At 43.2% G+C, this 25,103-nt stretch overlaps 2 protein-coding genes and 1 non-coding gene across 5 annotated transcripts in view; 1 reads left to right on the top strand and 2 right to left on the bottom strand.

The window, feature by feature from the left end:
- Positions 1–1,400: 1,400 nt before the first annotated feature.
- RANBP1 (RAN binding protein 1) lies at positions 1,401–11,982 on the bottom strand. The gene is made up of 6 exons (XM_083149786.1): positions 11,826–11,982; positions 10,037–10,173; positions 7,677–7,834; positions 5,576–5,704; positions 4,809–4,874; positions 1,401–1,991 (listed from the first exon to the last, which is right to left on the bottom strand). The coding sequence occupies exons 1-6, from the start codon at positions 11,838–11,840 to the stop codon at positions 1,861–1,863; spliced, it is 636 nt and encodes a 211-aa protein (XP_083005912.1). The 5' UTR covers positions 11,841–11,982; the 3' UTR covers positions 1,401–1,860.
- LOC146045704 (small nucleolar RNA SNORA77) lies at positions 4,645–4,770 on the bottom strand. The gene has a single exon (XR_014465569.1). It is a non-coding gene; the product is annotated as a small nucleolar RNA SNORA77 (small nucleolar RNA).
- Positions 11,983–12,020: 38 nt separating the features above from the next.
- TRMT2A (tRNA methyltransferase 2A) overlaps positions 12,021–25,103 on the top strand; it is a 31,483-nt gene continuing 18,400 nt past the window's right edge. Inside the window, exons 1-7 of one of the 3 annotated variants that reach the window (XM_083149753.1) lie at positions 12,022–12,312; positions 18,444–18,530; positions 18,627–19,358; positions 19,854–19,962; positions 20,455–20,636; positions 21,188–21,302; positions 22,207–22,322. In XM_083149753.1, the coding sequence (XP_083005879.1) occupies positions 18,640–19,358; positions 19,854–19,962; positions 20,455–20,636; positions 21,188–21,302; positions 22,207–22,322 (1,241 nt within the window). In that variant the 5' untranslated portion in view covers positions 12,022–12,312; positions 18,444–18,530; positions 18,627–18,639. Of the gene's footprint in view, positions 12,313–18,096; positions 18,158–18,443; positions 18,531–18,626; positions 19,359–19,853; positions 19,963–20,454; positions 20,637–21,187; positions 21,303–22,206; positions 22,323–25,103 lie in introns of those variants that run through there. The other 2 variants (XM_083149761.1, XM_083149771.1) reach the window with 2 other exon arrangements.

The following is a 25,103-nucleotide window of genomic DNA, read 5'->3' as shown; positions in this document are numbered from 1 at the left end:
TTGCTGTGTACACACGGGGACGATATGGGCTATAATCGCTGGGAATATGGTCGCAGGCGACCATATTGCCAGTGATGGAAGTGTGCCCCAGCGATAAATCGCCGGGTGCGCGCTCCCGTTTTCTGCCCCATTGTAATCGCTGGTCGCAGGAGCTTGCTCCTGCCACCAGCTAATTACCTCTGCGGCTCCCCCAGCAGAGGTTCCTTTTCATCAGCGACCACCTCTGGTCGCTGATGAAAAGGAGACACTGAGCAATATATTGCTCAGCCATATATTGCAAGCAATATATCTCCCCCCGTGTGTATGCACCTTTAGTGATAGAAAGCATGTGTATACAATGTAAGACAATAATCACAATTAGAGCATGGCCTCAAAGTATTACTAACTCGATAATGGATTTTTTTTTACACTAGTAATACAAGTGGATCAATAATTTGTATGAAAAATGAAGAAACAGCGGGAGTATAATCAACTGGCCTAAAAACATTGTATTTTCCGTGCGACTTTTAAAGACTCAAAGAAGGTCATTCTTGAAACAGTGGGTGTATTTTTATTGGTTTGTTCATGAAACTATTGATATATCTATAAGAATTAACAAACTTATTTGGAGTTTTATTTACAGCAGAATTGCATGTGCATTAGTTAATTACTTTTGTCAAGCTACTGAAGTAGCCCACCCCTCCCCCCCATACTATACTTTATCAACACTACAGCAGTGTAACACCAACAATTTCTTGTTAACGTGTTGGTTAATACATATGCCATGATTGACACTCATCTCTCAGCTGTCTTCGGAGCTAAACAAAAGATGGCTCTGGACAGATATGTGTTGCATTAGATTCTATATACTTCATCCAAGCTGACAGTCCATGTGTTAAATGTGCATGAACCATGCAATGAACTTCAGTCAGCAAGTAAGACCGGAGAATTCAAGTACAGTGGTAAGCGTTTTCTGCGGCTGTAAAACGCCTTTGGAGCTAATGGCATTACATGTAATTGTTAGACCTACTACAATAAAAAAGCAAACCTTTAGGAGGAAAAAAATAAAATTTTCGGTAGTGCTGGAAAACAAAGCTGCAAGACCGAAAGGGAAAATATACCATAAGGCAGTGACACTTCCATAACACAAGCATTAAGATATTGTTTAAATTGAAGCTGTGCCTGTAACTTGAGTTTGATACATCAAGCATGTTTTTAAAGTACATTCCGAGCGAGTTAGATTAGCATTACAGACACTGAAAAGTAGGATTTGTTGGAGTATGAACCTCTTCCCATCAAAGGAAAGAAACAATCTTTGGCGATCTAGCACCAAGAGAAAAACTGGTTCTGGGAACAAATGGAAATATAATCTAACATGTCCACATTAACAAAATGCTACTTATGAAAAGCCACCAGATGTATTCATTCTCAGCTCATATTTATTCAATGAAACAGCGTCATCCTAGCAGGTCAAAACAAAAATATATATAACCCATTCAATCCTTCCAACTGAAACACCTCTCTGAAGAAATGTGATGCTGAAGTGCATTATATCTCTGCCTGTAAAGGGTCACACACATAAAGGGTCCCCAGCTGAAATAATACCTGTATGCTTAACCATTATAGATTCCAGTCCCAACTTTAGTACACATTTTCAAACTGGTTTTATTCATTACTTTGGATGACTATAAATAAGTGTTTCCACTATGGAAAAAGAAAGTGAACACAGTACATTTTCATGACTGGGGAATGGATTTGTTTCTGAAGAATTCTTCTGAAGGGCAAAAGCTTAGAAAAAACAACTTGAATATTTAAACTCAGTTCTTTTTCCTTAGTTATAAAGTCCCTTGTAAAAAATAAAAGTACAAGACTCTAGATGACTTATTGCTGGTCTCCTGTGGTTTCTTGCTTGACGTCCTCCTCTTTGTTTTTGACCTTGCTCTCCTCCTTTACAGACAGTTCTTCTAGTTTTTCGGCCACTTTGTCAGCACAGTCATTTTTGGTTGAGTCTTCTGCAAAGAAAATGTAATGGCCACATGATCATCACGTACAAAATACTGTATACGGCAAAGACCATCAACAGCAGAGCTATGCAGCACTTGCAGCCTAAGCTGGGAATTTAGGTTCCCAACCCCTCGCTGAGAGAGGACACCAAGGGATGCAGGAAGACAGGTAAGCGTGTACCACCAACAGGATGGGACGCCTGGCTCTCGCAACACGGTTACCTGATGCTGTAATGGCCCATACACACTAGTAGACTTTCATTTCAAAAGACTTTGCCAAAATCTTTGATAGATATATCTTTCACCAAAGTAGTGCGTACACACTAGACTATTTTCCTCAAAGAGCGAGAGATTTTCAGGAGGCGAAAGACTTTGCTGAAAATCTTTTATATACAAGGCTATTTACATAATGGGCTGGGTTTGAATTCCAAGGGTGGGAGCAGGGTCCATTTTAATCAGTGCATTCCTGTTCTTGGTGCCTGATTCAGAACTGATTGCTGGCAAAATCCCGCCTGTGTGCACGGCAAACATTTTATTTGTAGCTGTGCACATAGGGAGAAAATTATTCACACCATCATGTCCATTACACATTATACCACATACTAGAACGCCCATTACACAATATGCCACACACCATTGGGTGATAGTGATGGATAGCGGGTGACAGCGGTGTAAGGGTGGTGGATGAGGGTGATGGGCAGTGGGTGACAGCAGCATGAGGGTGATGGGCAGTGGGTGATAGCGATGGATAGTGGGTGACGGCAGCATAAGGGCGACATCGGTGTGAGGGTGACGAGCAGTGAGTGATAGTAATGGATAGTGGGTGACAGCAGCATGAGGGTGGTGGATGAGGGTGACAGCAGCGTGAGGGTGATGGGCAGTGGGTGATTGTGACGGATTGTGGGTGACGGCAGCGTAAGGGTGGCCGGTGATGGTAACGGATAGTGTACTGGCTGGGGGGGCACATGCCATCCTGCCACAGTCCGCTACTGGAACTTGGGCCCCTAGGATTATGGGGCCCTAGGGCAACTGCCCATCAAGCCCTTGCATTGAGATGTCCCTGAATATATACATTGCTGGCCTGTGCCAGCAATGTATATATTACTTGCTAATACGTAATCATTGGTGCCCTGTGGCACCAATAATATATACAATGCTGGTCTGTGCCAGCAATGTATATATTACTGGCTTATTAATAACATTGGTGCCCAGTGGTGCCAGTAATATATACATTGCTGGCATGTGCCATCAATGTATATATTAATGGATTATTAATAACATTGGTGCCCAGTGGTGCCAGTAATATATACATTGCTGACCTGTGCCAGCAATGTATATATTACTGCATTATAAACATTATTGGTGGCCAGTGGTGCCATCAATATACACATTGCTGGCATGTGCCAGCAATGTATATATTACTGGCTTATTAATAACATTGGTGCCCAGTGGTGCCAGTAATATATACATTGCTGACCTGTGCCAGCAATGTATATATTACTACATTATAAATATCATTGGTGGCAGAAATATATACATTGCTGGCATGTGCCAGCAATGTATATATCACTGCCTTTAACATTGGTGGTCAGCGGAGGAGCAGGGAGGATGCGGCCAGTGGGCGGGGCGTTCGGCTGGGGGGGGGAGGGGGGGCCACGGGGCGCTCCGACGTGCTGCTGTGTACTGTAGCCGGGAGGAGGGGGAGAGGAGGCTGCGCTGCGTGCATATCTGCAGCCTGTGACCGGACAGCGTGGGAGCGAGGAGGGGTGAGTATAAGCAGGGGGAGGGAGCGGGCGGTCAGCTGGGCTGAAAGTCTGATCTTTCAGCCCGACTGCCGTACACATTTAGCGATGATGGCTAAAAAAAAAGCCATCATCGCTAGATGTGCTGGTAAAACCAGCAGACTTCCCACCTCGCTAGCGATGATGCGGGAGCGCGCATCATCGCTAGTCGGGGATCTCTGGCCCATACACACTAGGCGATTTTCAGCTGAAAATCGTCAAGTGTGTATGGGCCTTAAGACTCAGTGACATTATCCCCCACTCAGCTGCACTGCCCCACCACCAGTCCCACCCCACGCTTCCCCCCATACTACCAATACCCTTTCCCTTGTCCAGCAATTTGACTTTCGTTAGAGAATAAAGATTGTTCTACAAAACCACAAATTACATTGTTATTTCACAAAACATAGGAACTACAATCCTAGCATACCTACAATTGTTAAGTATACCTAACACAGCATAGTTACCATTATCAGAGCGCAGGTCTCCACTGCCTTTTGCTCTCTAAAATGTGGATTAGACCAGAGGAGAACTTGCCAATACCAAGCAATTTTGAACTCTCATTTTAAATGCATATTTGATAAACAGATGCAGATTGGTTGCTATGGCATCTTTCACACTTCAGTAGGCTCCCCACATAGTTAATATGTAGAAACTTTGTATTTCTGCACTTTTACAGAATACACATCTAATGCATTTAGCAACCAAGAAGTGAATCATGCAGCAAACAGAATATGGGAAGGGACATTCTAATCCCTGCATATAGATCTTCAAATACACAGGATATAAAACCAGAGCAGTTATGAAAGAACATAGTAAGAAGTTAGATTTGATAGAAGACAAATGATACTCAGAACATTGTAACACAGAAAAATGTTATATCCCATTATCAAAACAAACATATTTTCTCTGGAACAGAAAAGATGTTGAAATGATCCTGGTGTTTATTTAGCAGACAGAAAAAGTGCCACATCTGGAGGCTGCAGTTGGGCACAGAGTAAGCCTGCAACATATCTCGGAAGAGAGCTCATTCATGAAGTGTTACCTTTTGTTTCATTCTCTTTTACACCATTTCTACATTCTTCAAACTTTGCTTTGAACTTCTGGGCATCTAAGTTGAGGGCAAAAACAAGCAGATTAGACAAGAGAAACCCCTTGCTACAAATAGCCAACAGGTTACCAGTGTTTTATGCGGGTCAGAGCTGGGTTGCTAGGCAGTCTGAATGGGAACCCTGGGTTGAGCGACCCAGATCCTGTTTACTGTGCTATGGAAGAGGCAGCGTCAGTGCTGACTCCTCCTACCCCACCTCTGCCTGACATCAGCACCCCGCAATGTGCCAGGTACTGACAGGGCATGCTTTATTGCAATTGCCGGGTTATTACCTGAGAAATGAAGCACTTCAGCACAACTTAGGTGTTAATGGGATAAGCTGCCCTCTCACTTCTGGCAACTTGCAGGGAGGGATCGCCCCAATTATAGTGCCTCTCTGCCAAATGGCAGGCTAGTGGGTGTGTAAAGAAGACCTGACATTCACTGCCAGTGGCCTCCCTAGTCAGAAGCAATAGCCACTTTATCTGATCCCAGCCATGCTGGCTGCAGCTCTCTCGTTAGCTGTAGAGCCTGCAGAGGGACACCGACTCAGTTGTCAGTGCTCCCCCACTGTGACTTTGGTGCTGCTGCTCAGTCTATCAAAACAGAAAATATCTTGCGTCAAGTAAATACTTACTTTTTGTCTTAATTTTAGTTTTAAGTAAATCTAAACTTATATTTTACAAGTTACATCACATTAAAATAATAGTTGAAGCACTCACTTTCTGCATTTAAAAACCGAATAGCCAGCAGCTCAGATTTTGGAGCTTCATCTGCATAATCTGCAAATGTATTCCAGACCCACGCCCGGTCACTTCCAGCATTGGGTTTCAGCTCCATTGCAGGCGTAACTGAAAGAAAGAAAAGACTTCAGTCTTCACATTGTATAGCTTTATTACCCAATTTCAGCATTAAGTCTTGGGAAGTCTGCCATATCAAGTCGTTTAATATTGCGGTGTAGTTTCAGAGTTAGATGCATCAGTTATTTTAACAAGTTTTTTTCAGCTATGAGACTTAATTTGCTTTTGATTATCACCCTAGCATTGTATTAAGGCATATGCAGAGTTTAATTAAGCAAGGTATGAAAAGAATTCAAAAAGCCCCCATTCTGGGGGAAAGATATGAAGCAGTGAAAAGTCTATAGTGTGCCAGTAGAATTTCCCATGGTAACCAGATTCTAACAATCATTTTATAGAACACACTAGAGAAGTGCCACCTCAAAGCCAATACCACGTGCAATTTCTCCAGTTTTTACCGCTTCATAGGTTTCCCTCTTTGTTGTAGGGGAGAAAGTACTAATGCATAATATAAAAGTTAGACACATGTTAGCCTAACTCTACAACACAGTGTAAAATTTTCACTGAAAGCAGGCAAAAATAATATAAATATGCAGATTGCTTGCAGTGCTACAGTGTTTATTTAAAACCTACATTTTCACCAACTCTAAAATCAGAACCATAGTTAGTGCTCATCCTAACCACTGCATAACTACCAACATGCCTGTAAATATGGAGTTCAAACTGAAGTTTGAACATTACTACCAACCCCAACTGCACCCAAAATGGAACATTCCGAAGAAGGGTCCTCTACTCGTGTTATGATATACACAGGATCCCACAAATTTTATTTTGTATTGATAAGCTTTAAAAAAAAAAAAAAAGGATAACACATAGCATATACAAGACATGCAGGAAGTTTATACCTTAGATATTTCAGTTCTGCACAGAAATTCTCTTTACCATTATATCATTACACATTCAACAGATTATTTTTCTTTATTTTCTGCCTCCTTTAATAATTTAAATTTTGCATCTCTAAATACATTAATAAAAAGGTGGAACCCTCGTGCATCATAACAGACTTAAGCCAGTTTTTTGTAATTTTTATTGGTTTCTATTTCTTCACAATATTTTTTGTGGTTCATAATAGTTATTCCTTGTGAACGTCTAGAACATTTTTTTTTTTTAAATACTAATAAATATAATTGTGGATTCAGTGGGGTGTATTCAATGCTTTCTGCAACAGTGAGCAGTGCTGCCTGCTGTCACAGCTTGCAGGTTCAGTATTCAACAGACACACAGTTTCCCCCTCGCTAGGTTTTTGGAGTGAGGGGGAAACTGCGTATGCGGCCCCTAAAACAGCAAGGCTTGCGGCTAAATGCAGCAGGCACCCTGCATTAGCCACAAGTATTGCGGTTGGGGGAATACTCTGATCCAGAGCACCATATACAGACAATTATTTCTGCCATTTGGTGCAATACCCTGGCGTGATTCCAATGCGGAATACTTTAGCCCTTCCCTTTTCCACATTCCTTAATGTTGCATCTTGGTTAGAATTAAGTTTTTCAGTGCTGCCAAGTATCAAAGGGGCTAAGCAATATAGGTTAGCACAGATCGATATACATACACATGCTGTGCACCAGCGATGTGTACTAACCTGTGTTTTCTATGCACTTCGCAGACTAGCTGACCAGAGGTTTCGAATATGCACTCAATATCTGAGCTGGGGATGGCCTGTACACAACGAGGAGCAATCCGTGCTTCATTTCTAGGCGATCTGGACAGATTGCTTAGAAAGCAGCACACCATTTCCCCATTTGGATGGCGATCTAGTGTTATTGGGGCATAGGGAACATATCGAATTGTGCATTAAATAAATGGAAGCATTAAGGGGGGGAAAAGAATAAAAAGGATATTTTTCATGTAAATGTTATAGTGTGGGAAAAAAAAAATCTCTGAAGTTCTTAGTAAAGTTATGTTTGGGCTTTGTAGAGGAATATAGTTCAAATTTCAGTTTGTGGCGATATGGGGAATCATTGCTTACCATAATGATTAGCGCAGATTTTAAGAGTCTTGTCTCTCCTCATCAAAAGACGGATTGTTCCTTTCTCCTTGTGTCTGAGCAGTTTAACATCACCAGTGCCCCTTTCTTTCCACTCAGGTGGATCATTTTCAGAAGCAAACCGAAACAACTTTGCCCTCCTGCAAAAATGTGGATTGGGTTACACTTACATACAGTATCCCAGGAAGATATGAAAGCATAGCATCAGGTTGAAATTGGGAAGCTTCAAGGTCAAAGAATTGTGGATTTTACCATGATAGGAATTTAGTGGTACCATTACTCAGGTAGGAAATTGACAAATATTCCTTATGTATTTTCTACCATATTTGACCTCCTTGAACTTTTAGTGTACTTCCAAATACCTGGCTACAATGCCCTCTCTTGACATTTCAGTGAACTGCAATGCCTTTTTAGAGCACAGGAAGGAATTTTTAGCATTTATATAGCATCATCCTATTGTGCTACTTGCTTTCCCAATTTGAAAGCATAATAAAAAGACTAGGACTGGTTATTAATAGATTGCTAAACAGACCCTTATCCACAAGACTGCAACATTTATACAAAAGGTTAAAAGTGGGAAAAACTCATTTTAAAAGTTAGAGGGTAATTTATAAGTTATAATTAAAAGGTAAAAATGTAACAGTTTAAGGTCTGAAGTTCTAGTCTTACAACCATTATACATTTTATTTACGCATGGACATGACAGACCCTGAATTTAACGGATTTTGCTTTGTTTACAGTCTTCTTTTAAACCGATTTGTTTTTATCTTCTACATTGGCTCCCTTTCAGAATCCAATTGAAGATTGTTAAACTGGGTACAAACTAGACAACATGAAAACACCACAATGCCCCTCACGATTTCCATTGGACTCCTGGACAAATGATGTTGTGCGTACACACATCCAGTAGTATGCAGTCATTGACAATATCCTCAGATTGTGTGGCAAGTACAGATGAAAGAGGATGTCTCTTATGACCCAAGGGAGCCTGTATCCTTGTTAGCAGCCAAATAGTTTAAAATGTTGTTTAGTGCATTCTCAAATGCACTCAAAAAACTCTCACTAAAGAACACAATCCCGGTGTCCCAGAATTTGACCAAAAAATGCTGGAATTTACAATAGGCACATTTGTTGTCAGCCAGGCAGCATTGAGCTCTCGGCTCAGAGGCTGACCCGCATCACTTCATACTGACTATGCTGCACAGCACCCCACTAGCCTGACCATTTAACAGCAGAGTTTGCCTGTTCAAGTGTAGGACAGGCATGCCCTGCCAATGTCGCGTGGCGACACTCGCTGAGTAGCACCTGCGTCAGGAGTGGGACAATGCCTGCTCTATGTATTTCCTTAAGGAAGACCAAGGTGGGACTTGGACTAAAGTCACTAGTTTCTGCCAGGTAACTGTGCTGTTGCCTTCCAGTGAGTCCCTGGGCTGGTCCTGCCTACAAATTGCTAGTATTGTAAGTCCACTGTTTTCTTGTTTTGATTTTTTTACATACTTTATTAGGCACCATATAAAAAAAAATGCAGGATATGCAGACGTTTTTGTATGCAATACTGACAGCAATTAAATAAACACTCATACCCCTTTCACATTGCCAACAATAATACTGGTTATTGCACCTGAATAAGCAGCAACCCGGCATTTCATCACAGGTAGCAACCAAAATTTTATACGGGTTCAGAGTTGTATTCTAGTTTGACAGACAACCTTGGACCCTTTCACAACACTGGAACATCTAATCTCAAGGCACTATCTTGGCATGTGTTACATCAACATCTATCAGCCAGTCTAAGGGCCCACCATACACTATGGAGACTTCTCCAAGCGGAGAAAAGAAGGCGCCTGAAGTCCCTCCTTGAACCGACCCAGACCTTCACAAGCGGCAGGGTTGCATGTGATATGTTGTAAGCAGACATCGCATGTGGTACCAGCCAAGCCTGCCCAACATATTGCTTTGCAGCTGATGCGACTCACAGGCTCAGGTGCGATGCGCAAAGCATCTGCTATTAGTCATTGATTGCTGCAATAACATGAAAACAGCACAAATAGCATGTAGTTTGCCTAGTGTATAGCCAGCTTAAGAAGGGTCGCAACAGTTCACAAAACCATTGGCCACTCCCGGCATTGTGAAGTGCAAGGAGTATCACTTCCCAACTACAAGACTAAACCTTTTCACATTTATCCCACCAGCTTAGCATCTTTCCAAGGCAAATTCCTCCTGGACATTAGTTTTGAATCAGGGCCATAGTGTGGAAACTTCCACTAAACCAAACGCACATTTCTGAATGTGAAAAGTAACAAATTTCATATGGGAACACCTTTGCTACACTCTAAACTCACATCTTAAACAGCTCTTCCTCATCCTCCTCGAGTGTCTTAATCTCCTGCTCTGGCAGCGAAACAATGGGTTCAAAGTGAGGATCGTGATTGGGATCTTCTGTGTTTTCAACGGTAGGCTCATGCTCCTCCTTTGTTTCCTGAAATTCATAACAGAAATTACTTAGTATTTAGACGCTCACTGTCAAAAACACACCTTTCGCAAACTAATCAGACAGTACAAAAAAAATTGTCAGATTTCAAAGACTCAATAGTACATTAAGAGCGAGTCAGGGAAACCAACTGACAAAATCTAAATTTCCTCAACATTTGTCATCAGCCTATACAGCTGCGAACATTGATATTTTTTTGCTATACAAGCCATTCATTTGTAATGCGTAAAGGAAGAAAAATAATTGAAATTGTGCTGACCCAGTGCTTTGTCAACAGAATCATGAACAATTGCAGACAAACGCAGCAAAGCTTTAAAAAGGTTTTAACTCTACTTGAACTAGCGGAAACCATCAAAACGGTATATTTTGTCATTCTTGCACACGTCTTGGCCACAGAGAAAACATGGGGCTGCCACAGGCCAAGACTGCACATTATTAATAGCCAAACAGAACTTCAGTAATGCCATTTTACAACAATTCGTTTTAATGTTGCAGCTCTAAAATTTCACTCACAAGTCAAAGAAACACTATCCCACCAAGAAACATGTTCTTAAGTCAGTGGTTCCCAAACTGTGCGCCGTGGCTCCCTGGGGTGCCTCGGGACACATGCAGGGGTGCCCTGGGTTGGTAGTCCAGGACCAACTCAAATTATTAATGGTTAATTATTTATGAGCAAAAGCAATGCTGGTGGCTGCCATTAATAAAATGTGTACAAACAGACGCAAATCCTGTCCTTTACCACATAACTGACCCAAAGAATCACATATAAACCCAATCTAATAAATGTATTTTTGGCCTAGGGGTGCCGTGAAAAAATTTTGATACTCTAGGGTGCCGTGATTCAAAAAAGATTGGGAACCCCCGTCTTAAGGAATTAAAACCCATGGAAAACTGTTTGTGGAAGTATCCATAATAAACAGCATTAGCCCACAATACTGCTTCTACAGTCAAGGTAAAACTTTATAAGAAACATTCTATTGTCTACCCGAAAGTGACCACAGCATTCTTTTGTTAATTTATTTGTGTAAATTCAGCAAACCACTACCTACAAACAAACCACATATTTATACTTTATTGATAGGACTTAAAATACATTTCAACAATAGCTGGTACTGCACTCTTTAGAGTTGTGTGCAATCTCCATCTTTAGATGGAGGATGAGCAAAAGAGCATGGGGGGGGGGGGGGGGGGGAGAGAAAGCAAGGGAATTACACTGGCGGACACCAAAATTAGGACTCTTGGAGAATAAATGGGTGTATAGAATGTCACACAAACTTAGCAACACTACTACTTTGACCAAATACTGATCACTACAATGTGTGGGGCAGTGCGATGGGAAAATGATAGAGGACACGATCCCCCACATCATACATACGCACGTGATACATAGCGTACACAGATTATATATAATCCATAATAGATACGGCACACCCAGGATTGCGGGATGGTGGTGATGCCCCACCCGCAGCGCTCCCTGTGCCACCGGCCACACACCAGCACGCAGAGTTCCCCCTGTAGAACCACGAGAGGCGGCTCCGTCCGAGGCCCCCGCCCCATCACCGGCCGGCATGGCGCACACCCCGGTGCAGTGGATGCCCCAGGCGCGGGTGATGGGGAGAGAGGTGTCGGCCTGCTCCTACCTTGGGGTCGGCCATCAGACGGAGGATGGAGGCAGATTGCGCGGCTGTGCAGCTGGGGGTTCCCTGGATATGGATTCTCGTCCGTGGTTTCGCGCTGTTTTTCCTCCCTCCCACCGGCCGCACGTACGGACGTATCTTCCTTGTATAGACGCATCCCACGCAGCACGCAACGCCCCCTCTTACCACCGCGATAACTCATCATCCGCGTAGTGACGTCACATCCAGCGTGTGTTTGTAGAGGCCGGGGTGACCACGCGTTCTGCCGCGCACACACACACAGTCACACTCACTCAGCACAGTAAAGTTCCCAGCCGGTTCTCCGTCGCTGTTGTTGCTGTTGGGAGCTGGCACCTTGAAATTAGATAACGAAAAACAGTGTCAGAGCCTGGGAGCAGCTTCCTGCCCGGCGACGTGACGTCAGTAACATGGCCGCCCCCATACGAGGTTCCCATGCAGCAGCTCAGGCTCAGTGATCGAACAAGAACAGGTAACGCAGTCACCGTTCATTATTTGTCTAATGACCCCCCTGTTAATCGGTGTGATGCACTGTGTTTCCATAGTGGTAGTAGTCCTCAGTGCCGCATAGTTTCCGCCACATGTATTTTTATGGCAGAACTCGAAGTGTGCGACCTGTCAGTGACTGCTGTGTTGTCGCCCTGCTTGCTGTCTTGTGCTATAATTCCCACTGGTCGCCTTTTATTCATGTCCATGTAAAATGATAAATGCACGCGCTCAGAGCAAGGTGCAGACATATTTTCAGCATTATTGTTATTATGTAAGTGCATTTTGAGTTTCCCTGCACTTTTCTTGATGACTGCCGTTTTGTGGCCTCATGACTCCCCGATTTGAGGGACCCATGGTGGCAACTAAAAGGGACGATTTAGATGTGGGCAAAGTACAGTAAAGTCTTAATCTTATGATACAGGCAGTTACCGGCCGCATATGCTTTGCCAAATGTATCTTACACACCCAAGGACTTAAATATATAACTGCTACAGATTGAGTATCCCTTATCCAAAATGCTCAGGACCAGAAGAATTTTGGATACCTGATGATTTCAGAATATTTTATTTTTCAATGAGGTATCTTGCATTTATGTTGTACGAACACATGAAATACACAAATATATTTTAATTTTGTGAATAAAACAAGGTTTCAAAACATGAAACAAAGTTTGTGTCCTATCTCAGGGGTAAATTTATTATAGCGCACCGCCATAACACTTCCTGCTTCGCCTCAGTAGCGAGGCAAAGCAGGAGGGGAGAGCGGCAAGATCTACTAAGATCTTGCCGGCCGAAGCGGGGGGAGCGCTAACCCCCCCCTCCGGCAATGCCTCCTCCAGCTGACAGCGCATCAGTTAACACTGACGCGCTGTCGGCTTCTCGCCGGCTGGACTGCGCATGCGCGGGATCTCGCTACTCACGCGAGATCCCCAGCGCAGCTCGGAGCCAGCAGCAGGGACAGCGATGTCTCTGCTGTGGGCACAGGGCTTTGCCGCCTGTGGTGGTCGAAGTCGATAGCTGCTGGCGGCGGAACGGTCAGCGATGCTGACCGTTCATACATTGGGCAGGAGGCAGGCACGCAGCACGAAATATCGTAGCTGTTTTATGTCCTGCCCCACACCGCCGCACTTTAGACAACTGCTTAGTGGGTGTCATAGATCAGGGGAAGTGCTATCCCCTGCCATAAGGCACAGGGATAGCGCATATTCCCCTGATCGTCGGTTAATAAATCTACCCCTCAGTTACTGAACTTGAATGCCAACCAATCATTATTTTGCACATATTTAGTGCCAGTTATATATCATGTCCTCAGTAGTGCTGTTACATATGTCTCCAGTAAAGATTTTAGCAAGATTTTTTTTATATTTTTTTCACTTTCTTGAATGTATGGTTTTCGTAATAATTTGGATAAGGGCTACTCAACCTGTACTAGGAGCAAAAAAGAGAGAGAGTTGCACCAGTCGCACAGGGAGATTCACTAGGTAATTCTTTATAAAGAGGCCCCTCTTATTGATTCTCACTTTTTAATATTTTTACATATGATAATTTCCATATGAGGGGGTGCTACCACTGGACACAAATAGTAGACATTTTTATTTGAAGAGAAAAGAATGTCACTTGTGTAGTGCACTTCAGAAGAAAAAAAGGGTTTAAAATGTAACTTTTAATGACATCATTCAATAAAATGTTGTGAAATATTGACTAAAATCAAACACCTAAGACACAGACAGTGTAGTAAAAAGGATACTAAATCCTCGCGCAGTGATCCCCGCTGCTGAGCCGTCCCTAATATGCTTAATTATTATATCTTAGTGCATGCGTCACAAAAATAAAGATAATTACACTATGATTCTCATGTATATCGTTGCTGACATATAGTATAATTAGGGGAACTGGTCCCTCTATAATCAGTCAGCTTGTCAATTACAGATGACAGGTATTTGACATATACATGGGGGGCAGATGGTGTTTTTATTGAAATAATAACAATCGGTATCAGTCCGGAGCCTGAATGTCAGGGCTGTGGGCATTAGTTACCCGGCGTGGGCTAAGTCTCACCGTGCCGGCCAACTCCACGTGCGGACAGACGTACAAACACTGGAGTATTCGGCCGCCTCGGGGGACTACCCGTTGCCGGTATTCGCCGCTCTGTTGTGGAGTATGCACCGGGGTGCCAGAACGTGACACCGCCGGTCAACCACCTCTCTGCATGGAGCTGCGGTGAGTGGCGTCACTACACCGCTTCTTAGGCTCCACGGACTCAGTGGGAACTGACGTCCGTTTGCGACGCTGCACTAATTTAAGCTAAACAGAATCAAAATGCATTCAAAGGGGGAAGGGGAAGCAGGGGGGCATACACTGCGGGCGCAGTCGGTCTGCATACGCTTCGCAGGTAAGCTTCCTAACGAAGCATACCAGCGAAGCGTACGCAGACCGACTGCGCCCGCAGTGTATGCCCCCCTGCTTCCCCTTCCCCCTTTGAATGCATTTTGATTCTGTTTAGCTTAAATTAGTGCAGCGTCGCAAACGGACGTCAGTTCCCACTGAGTCCGTGGAGCCTAAGAAGCGGTGTAGTGGCGCCACTCACCGCAGCTCCGTGCAGAGAGGTGGTTGACCGGCGGTGTCACGTTCTGGCACCCCGGTGCATACTCCACAACAGAGCGGCGAATACCGGCAACGGGTAGTCCCCCGAGGCGGCCGAATACTCCAGTGTTTGTACGTCTGTCCGCACGTGGAGTTGGCCGGCACGGTGAGACTTAGCCCACGCCGGGTAACTAATGCCCACAGCCCTGACATTCAGGCTCCGGACTGATACCGATTGTTATTATTTCAATAAAAACACCATCTGCCCCCCATGTATATGTCAAATACCTGTCATCTGTAATTGACAAGCTGACTGATTATAGAGGGACCAGTTCCCCTAATTATACTATATGTCAGCAACGATATACATGAGAATCATAGTGTAATTATCTTTATTTTTGTGACGCATGCACTAAGATATAATAATTAAGCATATTAGGGACGGCTCAGCAGCGGGGATCACTGCGCGAGGATTTAGTATCCTTTTTACTACACTGTCTGTGTCTTAAGCTGGGTACACATATATACAATCGTCGGGCCGTTCTTCCAATCTGGGGGCAAACGGCCGTTCGATTGTATAGGTGTGTACGCTGTCCCAATTGCTGCTGTGCGACCGATAAACGGCCAAAAACGCTCTTGGCCGTCCACGGTCGGTCGGTCGAAGGTTCTTTGCTGCTTAATATTTCATCCGACAGGACGGCTCCATATCGGAACAAAAGTGAAGTGTGTACGCACGTTCGATCGATATGCTTGACAGTTTGACAAAGCACGGTGGTATGCTGCATTATGAGAGACCCTGTAACCCTTTGCCTGCTGTTTTAACTAATGTGTTTTAATGCCTCACTGCTCAACACTTTAGACGCATCACTTTAAGACATTAATCAATGTTGAAGTTTTAATAGAGTGGGCTGGAAGCTCTTTTCTGGGCACCATAACACACTATTAAAACTTCAACATTGATTAATGTCTTAAAGTGATGCGTCTAAAGTGTTGAGCAGTAAGGCATTAAAGACACATTAGTTAAAACAGCAGGCAAAGGGTTACAGGGTCTCTCATATACTTCTTCTTGCGATTGTTTGGACGGGAGTACATCGGACGTCGCAAGTAAAATTGTACATATGTGTACGCGCAGAACGGTCGTATGTTTTGGACGGCCGAACGTGTATTCGGTCGATCGAACGGTCGCAAGAAAAAGGAAATTGTACATATGTGTACCCAGCTTAAGGTGTTTGATTTTAGTCAATATTTCGCAACATTTTATTGAATGATGTCATTAAAAGTTACATTTTAAACCCTTTTTTTTCTTCTGAAGTGCACTACACAAGTGACATTCTTTTCTCTTCAAATAAAAATGTCAACCTGTACTAGCTCTATCACAGTGTACTGAGCACCCACGTTTAAGGAATAAAGTATGTTTCTTAGTGTTTGGGGAGGGGAAAGGTGACTGATTTTTGTGTGTGTATATATCTATCTATCTTCTTTGACTTGCAGTTAGCAGGGTCTGTGTGATATGGGTGCTTCGATACACTTTGTTCTTTAGCTATAGTGTATGAATTATGCAGTGTGATTTTGCCCATCTTTTGTCCCTCGAGTCTAGTCCAAGAACCTGAAGTAAGAATGACATTGCTAGCGGTATAAAATCTGCTTGAAAAAACAAAGGGAGAAGTTTAAAAGTTTGAGTTTCTCTTGAGATCTTAACCAGCTGTAGGCTACTGTAATATATAGCGGTGTCAGCTAAAGTAAAACATATTAGCTAGTGCAGTGGTTCAACACCACACTTCAGCCAAAGCATCTTTGACATACTGTAATACTGTTACTTTGTGTCAAGTAAAAATGATCTTGTTCTTACCACATGAACAGACAGTTGAGTTGTTATTGCAAGGTTCAGATTTCAGATTCAGATCAGATTTATGCAATTTGTGTTTCAACTCAAAATTAGAAACAAAACATTAGTAGTAAGGTATATTGCAATCCTAATGCATATAGGGGGATATCAACAACTATAATGGTGTGTAATTCAGTATTCCCCAAAATATGGATTAAATGGAGAGAGACATTCCTAAAGTTGGCCGTACACCTAAAGGTTTATTCTTGCCATTTTCCAGCATTTCAGAGCAAATGGTCAACCAGCCAGGTCGGTCAATAAATCTTTAGGTTTATGGCCTGCTTTACATATAGTATTGAGGAGATTTCATAATTTTAACCCATGGCTACCACTAGATCATGGGTCTTCAATCTGTGGCCCTCCAGATGTTGTGAAACTACATGTTCCAACATGCATTGCCACATTTTTTCCTATATGCGCATGCTAAAAAACCTGAGGGCATGCTGGGACATGTAGTTCCACAACATCTGGAGGGCCACAGGTTGAAGACCTGTGCACTAGATGGTGCCTGACATTGATTTTTGGTGTGTGCACCACAAGAATCTGTAAGAGAATGTTGTGCATTTCACCTAGTAGTGGGCTTTCAATTTCGGGGCTATTACTGTGTACTGCACAACTCAAACATAAATAAGTTTTTTAAGGGGCTTACACACGGGGTGATTTTCTAAGCGATATGACTAGATCGCTTAGAAATGGATCACTCCTTGTGTATAGCCCCGGCCGACGGCGATGCGCGGCCCTGAACGTCTCTATCGCCCACAGGGAGAGTGGCCCTGGCTTTCCTTCTAGATCACAGGACTTTGCCTACAAGCAATAGGCAAAGCCCTGCTCAGCACACAGCATTGCGGGTGTTCCACAATGTGTGCTGAGCATTCTAGCTTAAGCCCTTTGCTCAGCACAGAGGACGGGTCGCCTTGTGTGTACGGGGCTTTACTACTTTTTATTCAAGACCGTCCAGTGCGGGGCATCATGCACATCTAATGGAGGAAAGAGAGAAGTTGGAGTGGTGTAGGTCGGCCCAATCTAGTTCGCCTAAATGGCATATTCGCTGCCTCTATTAACAGGCAGCAGGTAGTCCAGCCTACAAAGGTGCCTGCCCAAAGCATTGAATATGGACTGACATTTTACACCACCAAAAAACATGCATCCAAAGTCTGATAACACTTTATACTGACAGGACTTTGGAATACAAAATGGTAGATTGTTACGTGACTTTATCTAATTCACCCAGTCTTAGGTGCTGCATCACTTTTCAAGCTTATCCAAAGAGCAACGGTGAGGATCTTTAGTGATAAACTTCCTTTTGCACTTACAAAGCAGGTCTTTTCATACCCAGATTCAATGTATGAATCCAAAAAGAAGTAAGGACACATGAAACTGAACTGTCAAATGAAAATGGTTAATTAAGGGTTATTTTACTAAAACAGGGCAGAAAACAAGAAGCAGATGTTTCAACATTCAAAACTGCTTCTAGTCCAGCATGTTTAATGGTTTTTACAAAAGATTATTCCGTTTGATATTGCGTCAGTGTTTAGGTTAATGGTAGAGAATACAAATTCTTTTTTTTCCAGGTAGTATTTGGAAAAGGGGGTGTTGGGCAGCAATTTTACAATGTTGTGGGTATGATCTGGCTCTGTATATACATAGGTACCAAAGACCCTGTTCCGACCTTGCCCTTGGTGGCTTCTGTATCTGTTTATGCTGCTGCTCATAGGGGAGGAGCATACACTGCAGGTAAGGCATCCAGTAGTGAAAATATATTTAACTCTGGCAAGTATGTCATTGAATCAAGTTAGTGAGTTGTTCTTTTGTGTGTTGGCTTTTTTTCAGAACATATTACAAGATGGAAGCTTTTGATAGTGAGCACCAAGATAAAAGCACTGAAAATGAGACCTTGAAAGAAGAGAAAATGGAATCTGCTACTGAGCTAGATGAGGGTACTACAGGATTAGATGATGCAGCAAAGATAGATGAAGATGCTTTAGAAACTGATGAAGGCACAGTAAATGTGGGTGAAAGTGTGGCAACAACAAGTGAAGATTTGGTTGAGGCAAATGACCATCCTGCAGAAACAGAGGATGCTGGGATTTATAGATATATAAAAGATGACCTCTTCACATCAGAGATTTTCAAAGTTGAGATTCAGAATTTGCCGAAGTACATATGCTTTAATGACATTAAGAAATTCCTTGCAAAATATGGATTAAATCCTCATAAAATAAAGCTCATGCAGAAACAAACATTTGCATTTGTGACTTTCAAGAGTGTGGAGGAAAGGGATAAAGCTATGAAAGTCATACATGGGGTTATGTGGAAGAATCGTTTACTGAATGTCCGGCTTGCAAAACCCAGAGCTGATCCAATCATGAAGAAGAGGAAGCTAGCAGAAGATGAAGTGGAGCAGCCAAAATGTAAGCAGTCGGCTGTGCAGGAGAATGCTGTGGAGGAACCTCTCAGCAAGCAGATTGCTGATGTGGTGACCCCATTGTGGCAGGTTCCATATGAAGAGCAGCTGAAAATGAAGGAACAAGAATGTGAACATGTCCTACAGAGATTGACTAAGTAATTATTGCCAACTTTCTTTTTACTACTACAGCTGGACTTATTATGGCATGGGTGACAGACAAAGGATTTTGGAGCAGCTGGTTTTAGAAGTTTGAGAATGTCATAGTTTTAAATGGTAAAAAATGAAACTGCATGAACTTCCTTTTTAATTTAGGCTGATGGACATGATGGTTAGTAAGAATAGCTTAGCTGGGTTGTTTCCTCTCACCCGTGCAGAAATCCCGGGTCAATGCGTTTTCATAAGTTTAAACCCGGATTATAGCTGCATGTGTGAAAGGTTAGTAAATGGGGAAAAATACCATGATTTGCTGTGGGTGAGTTTGAGTTATTTTAGATCAGGAAAAGTAAGCACATACTAATTTTTACAAAGCTAATATGGGTAAACATTTCACACCAAATGTTTGGGGGAAATAAATGGGTTCCCACAGTGATGAAGTAACATGTTCTAGTTTTGCTTGTGTTACAATGACCAAATGACTCTGTTTTCTGCAGGGAGATAGGAAACACTAACAAGGCCCTATTACCATGGTTATTTGTTCAGAAGCAGAAGTATAATAAAGTATGCTGTCTATTGGAACGTGTGAAGCCGTCCCCATCACAGGTACCTGCAATGACTTCCATGGTCTTTAGGATAATGGCAATAGGACACTGGGAGTTTTAAGTGCACTTCTGCCATTGAAAAAGAAATCGCATCATGGTGATTTTTTTTTAATTTTTTGGGGGTTAACTTTCAAAATTCCTCATTGATGAAAATATATATATACTGTAGAGCGAATTTCCATTGTTACAGTCCTCCATTAAACCAAGGATTTCCTAAAAGGATCTTGGGGTGCAAGCAGTTCTCTTAATACTGCCCTGCATGTGTCCCAACATAGTGGTGGTATAAAATAGAACTTTTATGCAAACATGAATGATTACACAGTAATGTGTCATGTAAATGCTGTTCTAACATTTAGAAGCTTGAGAGCTACTGCAGAAAACCATTTTGAATATTGGCGGTAAATGTTATTAAGTATGTCCCTTTTTTTTTTTTTTGAGTACATATTCTCTATGATTTAGTATTTATATTTAAAAAAGTTAGTTTTTTTGTTAGACAGAGTACCGAAACAAATGTGAATTTCTAATTGGTGTTGGGGCCAATGAAGAAGACAAGACAGTTGGCTTCCGCCTTGGAAAGTATAAAGGAGGAACTTGTGCTGTTGTGGAGCCGTTTGATACTATTCACATTCCTAGTGCCACCAAGAAAGTGGTGAAGGCTTTTCAAGAATATATCAGGTATTGTCATTATTCTGTTACAAGCAACATAGTTATTATTCCTGTAATAATGCGAAAATACAGTAAAAAACATGATATCTGTGTCTTTACTGCATTTTCACATTCTCTAACCACCCTCCGCCTGGGCAGCCCTGCGGTGGGTATCGCCAGCTTTTTGCTGGTGATTCCCTGTAGAAACCTATAGGCTTCTCTTTGCAGGGCTGTGTGAGGGATCGTCAGAGATCCCTCCCAGCATGCCCCACTGGTGGGCCCTCACTCTGTGTGTGCACAGAGGTACTCCCGGGTCTCAGACCGCGCTGCATTGCAAGGGACAGCTCTTATGGCAAAAGCTGTCCCTTACTTTACGAAGTGCATATGGGATTAGTAAGAATGCGGTAGGCGGCGGATGTTGGTACATCCCACCCCAGATGACTTAAACTTGCTTTCGGGTGTGCAACAAAAGATGGCAAATCTGACAAGTTATCATAGAAAACTATATGTACTGCACATTAAAAGTAACTGGTCAGAAGGAAGACAGAATTGATCGATTTGTGCTTGGTGTCTATACACAGGACTACAACATATGCAGTGTACAGTCCGGAGTCTTATGGAGGTCATTGGAAGCAGCTCACGGTTCGAAGCAGCCGAAAGGGTCATGTCATGGCCATTGTTTATTTTCATCCACAGGTATACAAGGCTGATCTGTCAATACATATTTGTAAAATATATTCAATACATATTTTATGTATACTATAAGTCAGGTTGAGATCATTTGGTCGACAGTCATTAGGTTGACATGGGAAAAGGTCGACATGGTTATAAGTCGAAAGGTCGTTCGACAGGTCAATAGTTCGACAATGTCTAGGTCGACAGTCAAAGGCATGTATTCAATGCCGGTGCGAGCGGGTTAAACTGCGAGGATCGCAGAAAACCAGTGATCCTCGCAGTTTAACCCCCGCGCCGGCCGCTCGCACTATGCAACGTTCCGGGGGAATCCTGGCAGTCACAGAACTGCGAGGATTCCCCTAAACTGCGAGAGCGGAGGCTAGTGCAGCAAACTCGTTGTAATTAGCCTCGATTCTCACAGCTTTTGGAGGCACATACGCCAATTCTCCCTCGCTCAAAAAACGGAGCGAGGGGGAATTTGCGTATGAGGGGGGTCAGGTGAATACTGACAGGGTGAGCGGTGACTGCGAGCAAAAAGTCTTGCTCGCAGTCACCGCTCGCCCACGGCATTGAATATATGCCAAAATGTCGACATAGGGGTTTTCACTGTTTTTTTTTTTTACCTGAATGTCAACACAGTCGACATAGACACAGTTTAAAGTGCATCGCATCACTCGATATGCTCGGCACACTATTTTATTCTCCCGCCACGCCCTAGTGGATGGTAGGGCATGAAATACCGCCTGTCAGCACGTTGGCTCAAAAAAACAGAGAAAAAACTCTGTCGACCTTTTGATTGTCGAATTAATGACCTTTTGACCTTTTCCCATGTCGACCTTTTCCCAATGTCGACCATAATGCTGTAGACCAAATGACCGCATCCCTATAAGTCACACCTAGTTTATACACTGATTTATCCCTGCAGAAACTGAGCAAGGACTCCCTGGAAGAGTTGAAATCTTCTATTGCAACATTTTTCACCGATGGACCTGGAAAAGAGAGTGGTGTCACATCCCTTTATTTTGTTGAGGAAGGACAAAGGTTGGTTATATTTTAATGAGTGTAAATAGTCAGTCATAGTTTATAGTTAACTTCAGTATAAATTTAGTAAATTCTTAAAGTATGTCTGAGCTTATGCTCCGCATGATGTTGCCTGTCATTTCTTTTTAAGGGGTAAATTTAGGATGCCCATGCACAGGTCCCATTTGGGCCGATTTCACCCGATTCCGACAGATCAGGCCTATATATCGGGTTAAATGGGCCCAAATCGGAGGTGTTTGACATGATCAGATCCGTGCGCATGAGATCAGATCCTTTACATCTTATATCAAGCACATAAGATCAATCGGAATCTGACAATCAGCGGCACATCACAGGTGCTTTTTAGCATCCGCAATGTACAGCATCCCATTACCTTTGAACTCCCACAGGCAGCTCCCCGGGAGTTCTATTGCATGCGATTTATCACCTGTAAGAAATGGCACATCAAGTGCCAAACCGCTCGTAGCTCTGCTGGGGAAATTGAAGGGAAATCGGGTTCTACTTGTTCTCAGACAAGTCTGACTTGTGTATGGGGGCATTTACTAAGATGGGATGTTGCTCATAGCAACCAATCCAATACACCTCTTTATTTAGCACTTTCTAGAACAGCCATGTCCAAACTGCGGCCCTCCAGCTGTTGTGAAACTACACATCCCAGCATGCCTTGCAATCGTTTTAGCATTCCCTAATAGCAAAACTGTGGCAAGGCATGCTAGGATGTGTAGTTTCACAACATCTGGAGGGCCATAGTTTGGACATGCCTGTTCTAGAAGATAATAGAATGTGACTGGTTGCTATGGGCAACATCCCATCTTTAATAAACATCCAATCTTAGTAAATTTACCCCCTAGTTTGGGGAAATTAAATTACTCTGTTTAGGGATATTTCAACGTAAAAGGTACCACTTTGGCTACATAAATATTTACACCTGGTGTAAACAGAATATATATTTATATGGCCTGGTGTTAGACAGAATATATATTTGATTTGACATATATGTACTATATAGTCTTGGCTGCCAAGACTATTTTTCTATTACACGGGAGCGTTCATTGAGATCGAATCTGCATCGAATATAGAAAAACCATTCGATGCCCATTTGATTTGTATAAGCAAAATTGAATAGAAAAATAGTGCAAATCTCTATTAGTCCACATTCTGTGTGAGGATATATAATGATATACTGTAATACTATTGCCACTTTTTTTAAAATGTATTTTGTTTTTTATATATATTTCCTCTACCTCCCCATGGCAGCTGTACTATGGGTTTTCCCCCTCATTAGGTAGATCTGGAAAGGAAAAAAAGACACAACACTGCCCCTATATAAGGACCGCCCCTACAGAGGCTCAGTGTCTTTTTTTCCTTTCCAGGTAGAGGAGGCTTACCCCACACTGCTGCTACCTTCCCCGCTGCCTAGTGCAGTCAGGGGTTTAGGCAATGGAAGGCTTCCCGCTACCCAGAGTAGTTGGGACACCTGTCTGGTGAACCCCACCGCTAAATGTGGCTGGAGGTTATGGATGTCAATTCCCGCAAGAGATACCTGCAGGCTTGCCTGGAACGCGGTATCCTCAAACAGGGAGCAAGCGCCATTCTGTGCGGCGTTCCCCTCTCCCAAACTCCGGAGCAGGAGGCGCTGGGGACGAGGTCAGGCGCGGCGTCTGACGTCAGTAAGGATAAGAGGGCGCGCGCGCGCACGGAGACGCTTATGGGGCGTCTGACGTCATCAAGGAGCGCCAGGCTGCGCATCGCTGCAGAGAGGGACGCCAGCACTTAAAAGGGCGCTGCAGCTGACAGGGAACGCTGCTGAGAATCCCTGTAACCAGACGGACACCGGGTAAGGCTCCACTGTTAGCTTGCTAACGGAGCGCTATACTGCACTTACTATCTGGCGATTACTGATTACTATATCTGTGCTACAGTGTTTCATGCAGTTATGGAGGATGATAAAAAGCAGCAAGCAAAATCGGGGTAAGCCAGGAGGAAAATGCAAGTAGATTCATGTAAATGGACAGCCATTTAAGGGACTTATGTGCTTACAGGTCAGAATCAAGCAAGGAGAAAATGGAGTTTAAACAAAAGCATAAAAAACTACATGTGGCCAAATGCTCGGTGTGTGATGCTACCCTGCCAGATAAATGCAAGGGCACGGTGTGTGATAACTGTAGAAAAGCCCCCATAATGAGGCCGGAGCAAATGGCGGACTTGGTCGCCATGCTAAAAACCTCCCTAGCAGACACCTTTGTGACAAAGGAGGATCTGAAGAAAGGGTCACATAAAAGACCCAGGGAACCAACTTCCGAGGACTCTGACCCAGGGGAAGGCCTCGCCATTGACCCTCAGGAAGAAGTGGAAGAAGGGGAGGTGACGCAAGAGAAGATGGAGCTGGATTTTAATCCAGATCTCCTTAATAACTTACTTATCCTAATAAACAAATCTCTCAGCATTGAGGATCCACAAGAGGAAGGGAAGTTACAAGACCTCCTTTTCAAGGATAAAAAGAAAAAACCCAAGTCTTTTCCCCTATCTAAACCACTACTAGACATAGTGGAAGAAGAGTGGGCTAACCCAGACAAGAAAATAGCTGTGCCAATTAGGGTTAATAAAATGTACCCCTTCGACACGGAGCAAGTAAAGAAGTGGGAGACGGCTCCCAAAGTGGACTCAGCCATTGCCAGGTTGGCAAGGAAAACCACTCTGCCTCTTGAAGACGCCAATGCGTTTAAAGACGCAATGGAAAGAAAGATGGAGATGAGCCTGCGTAAGCAGCACATTACGTCC

This window comes from Crinia signifera, chromosome 1 (genome assembly GCF_055691185.1).
Source record: "Crinia signifera chromosome 1, ASM5569118v1, whole genome shotgun sequence".
Taxonomy (NCBI): Eukaryota; Metazoa; Chordata; class Amphibia; order Anura; family Myobatrachidae; genus Crinia; species Crinia signifera.
Note: the sequence above shows the minus strand (reverse complement) of the source record. Positions and strands in the feature narration are given on the sequence as shown.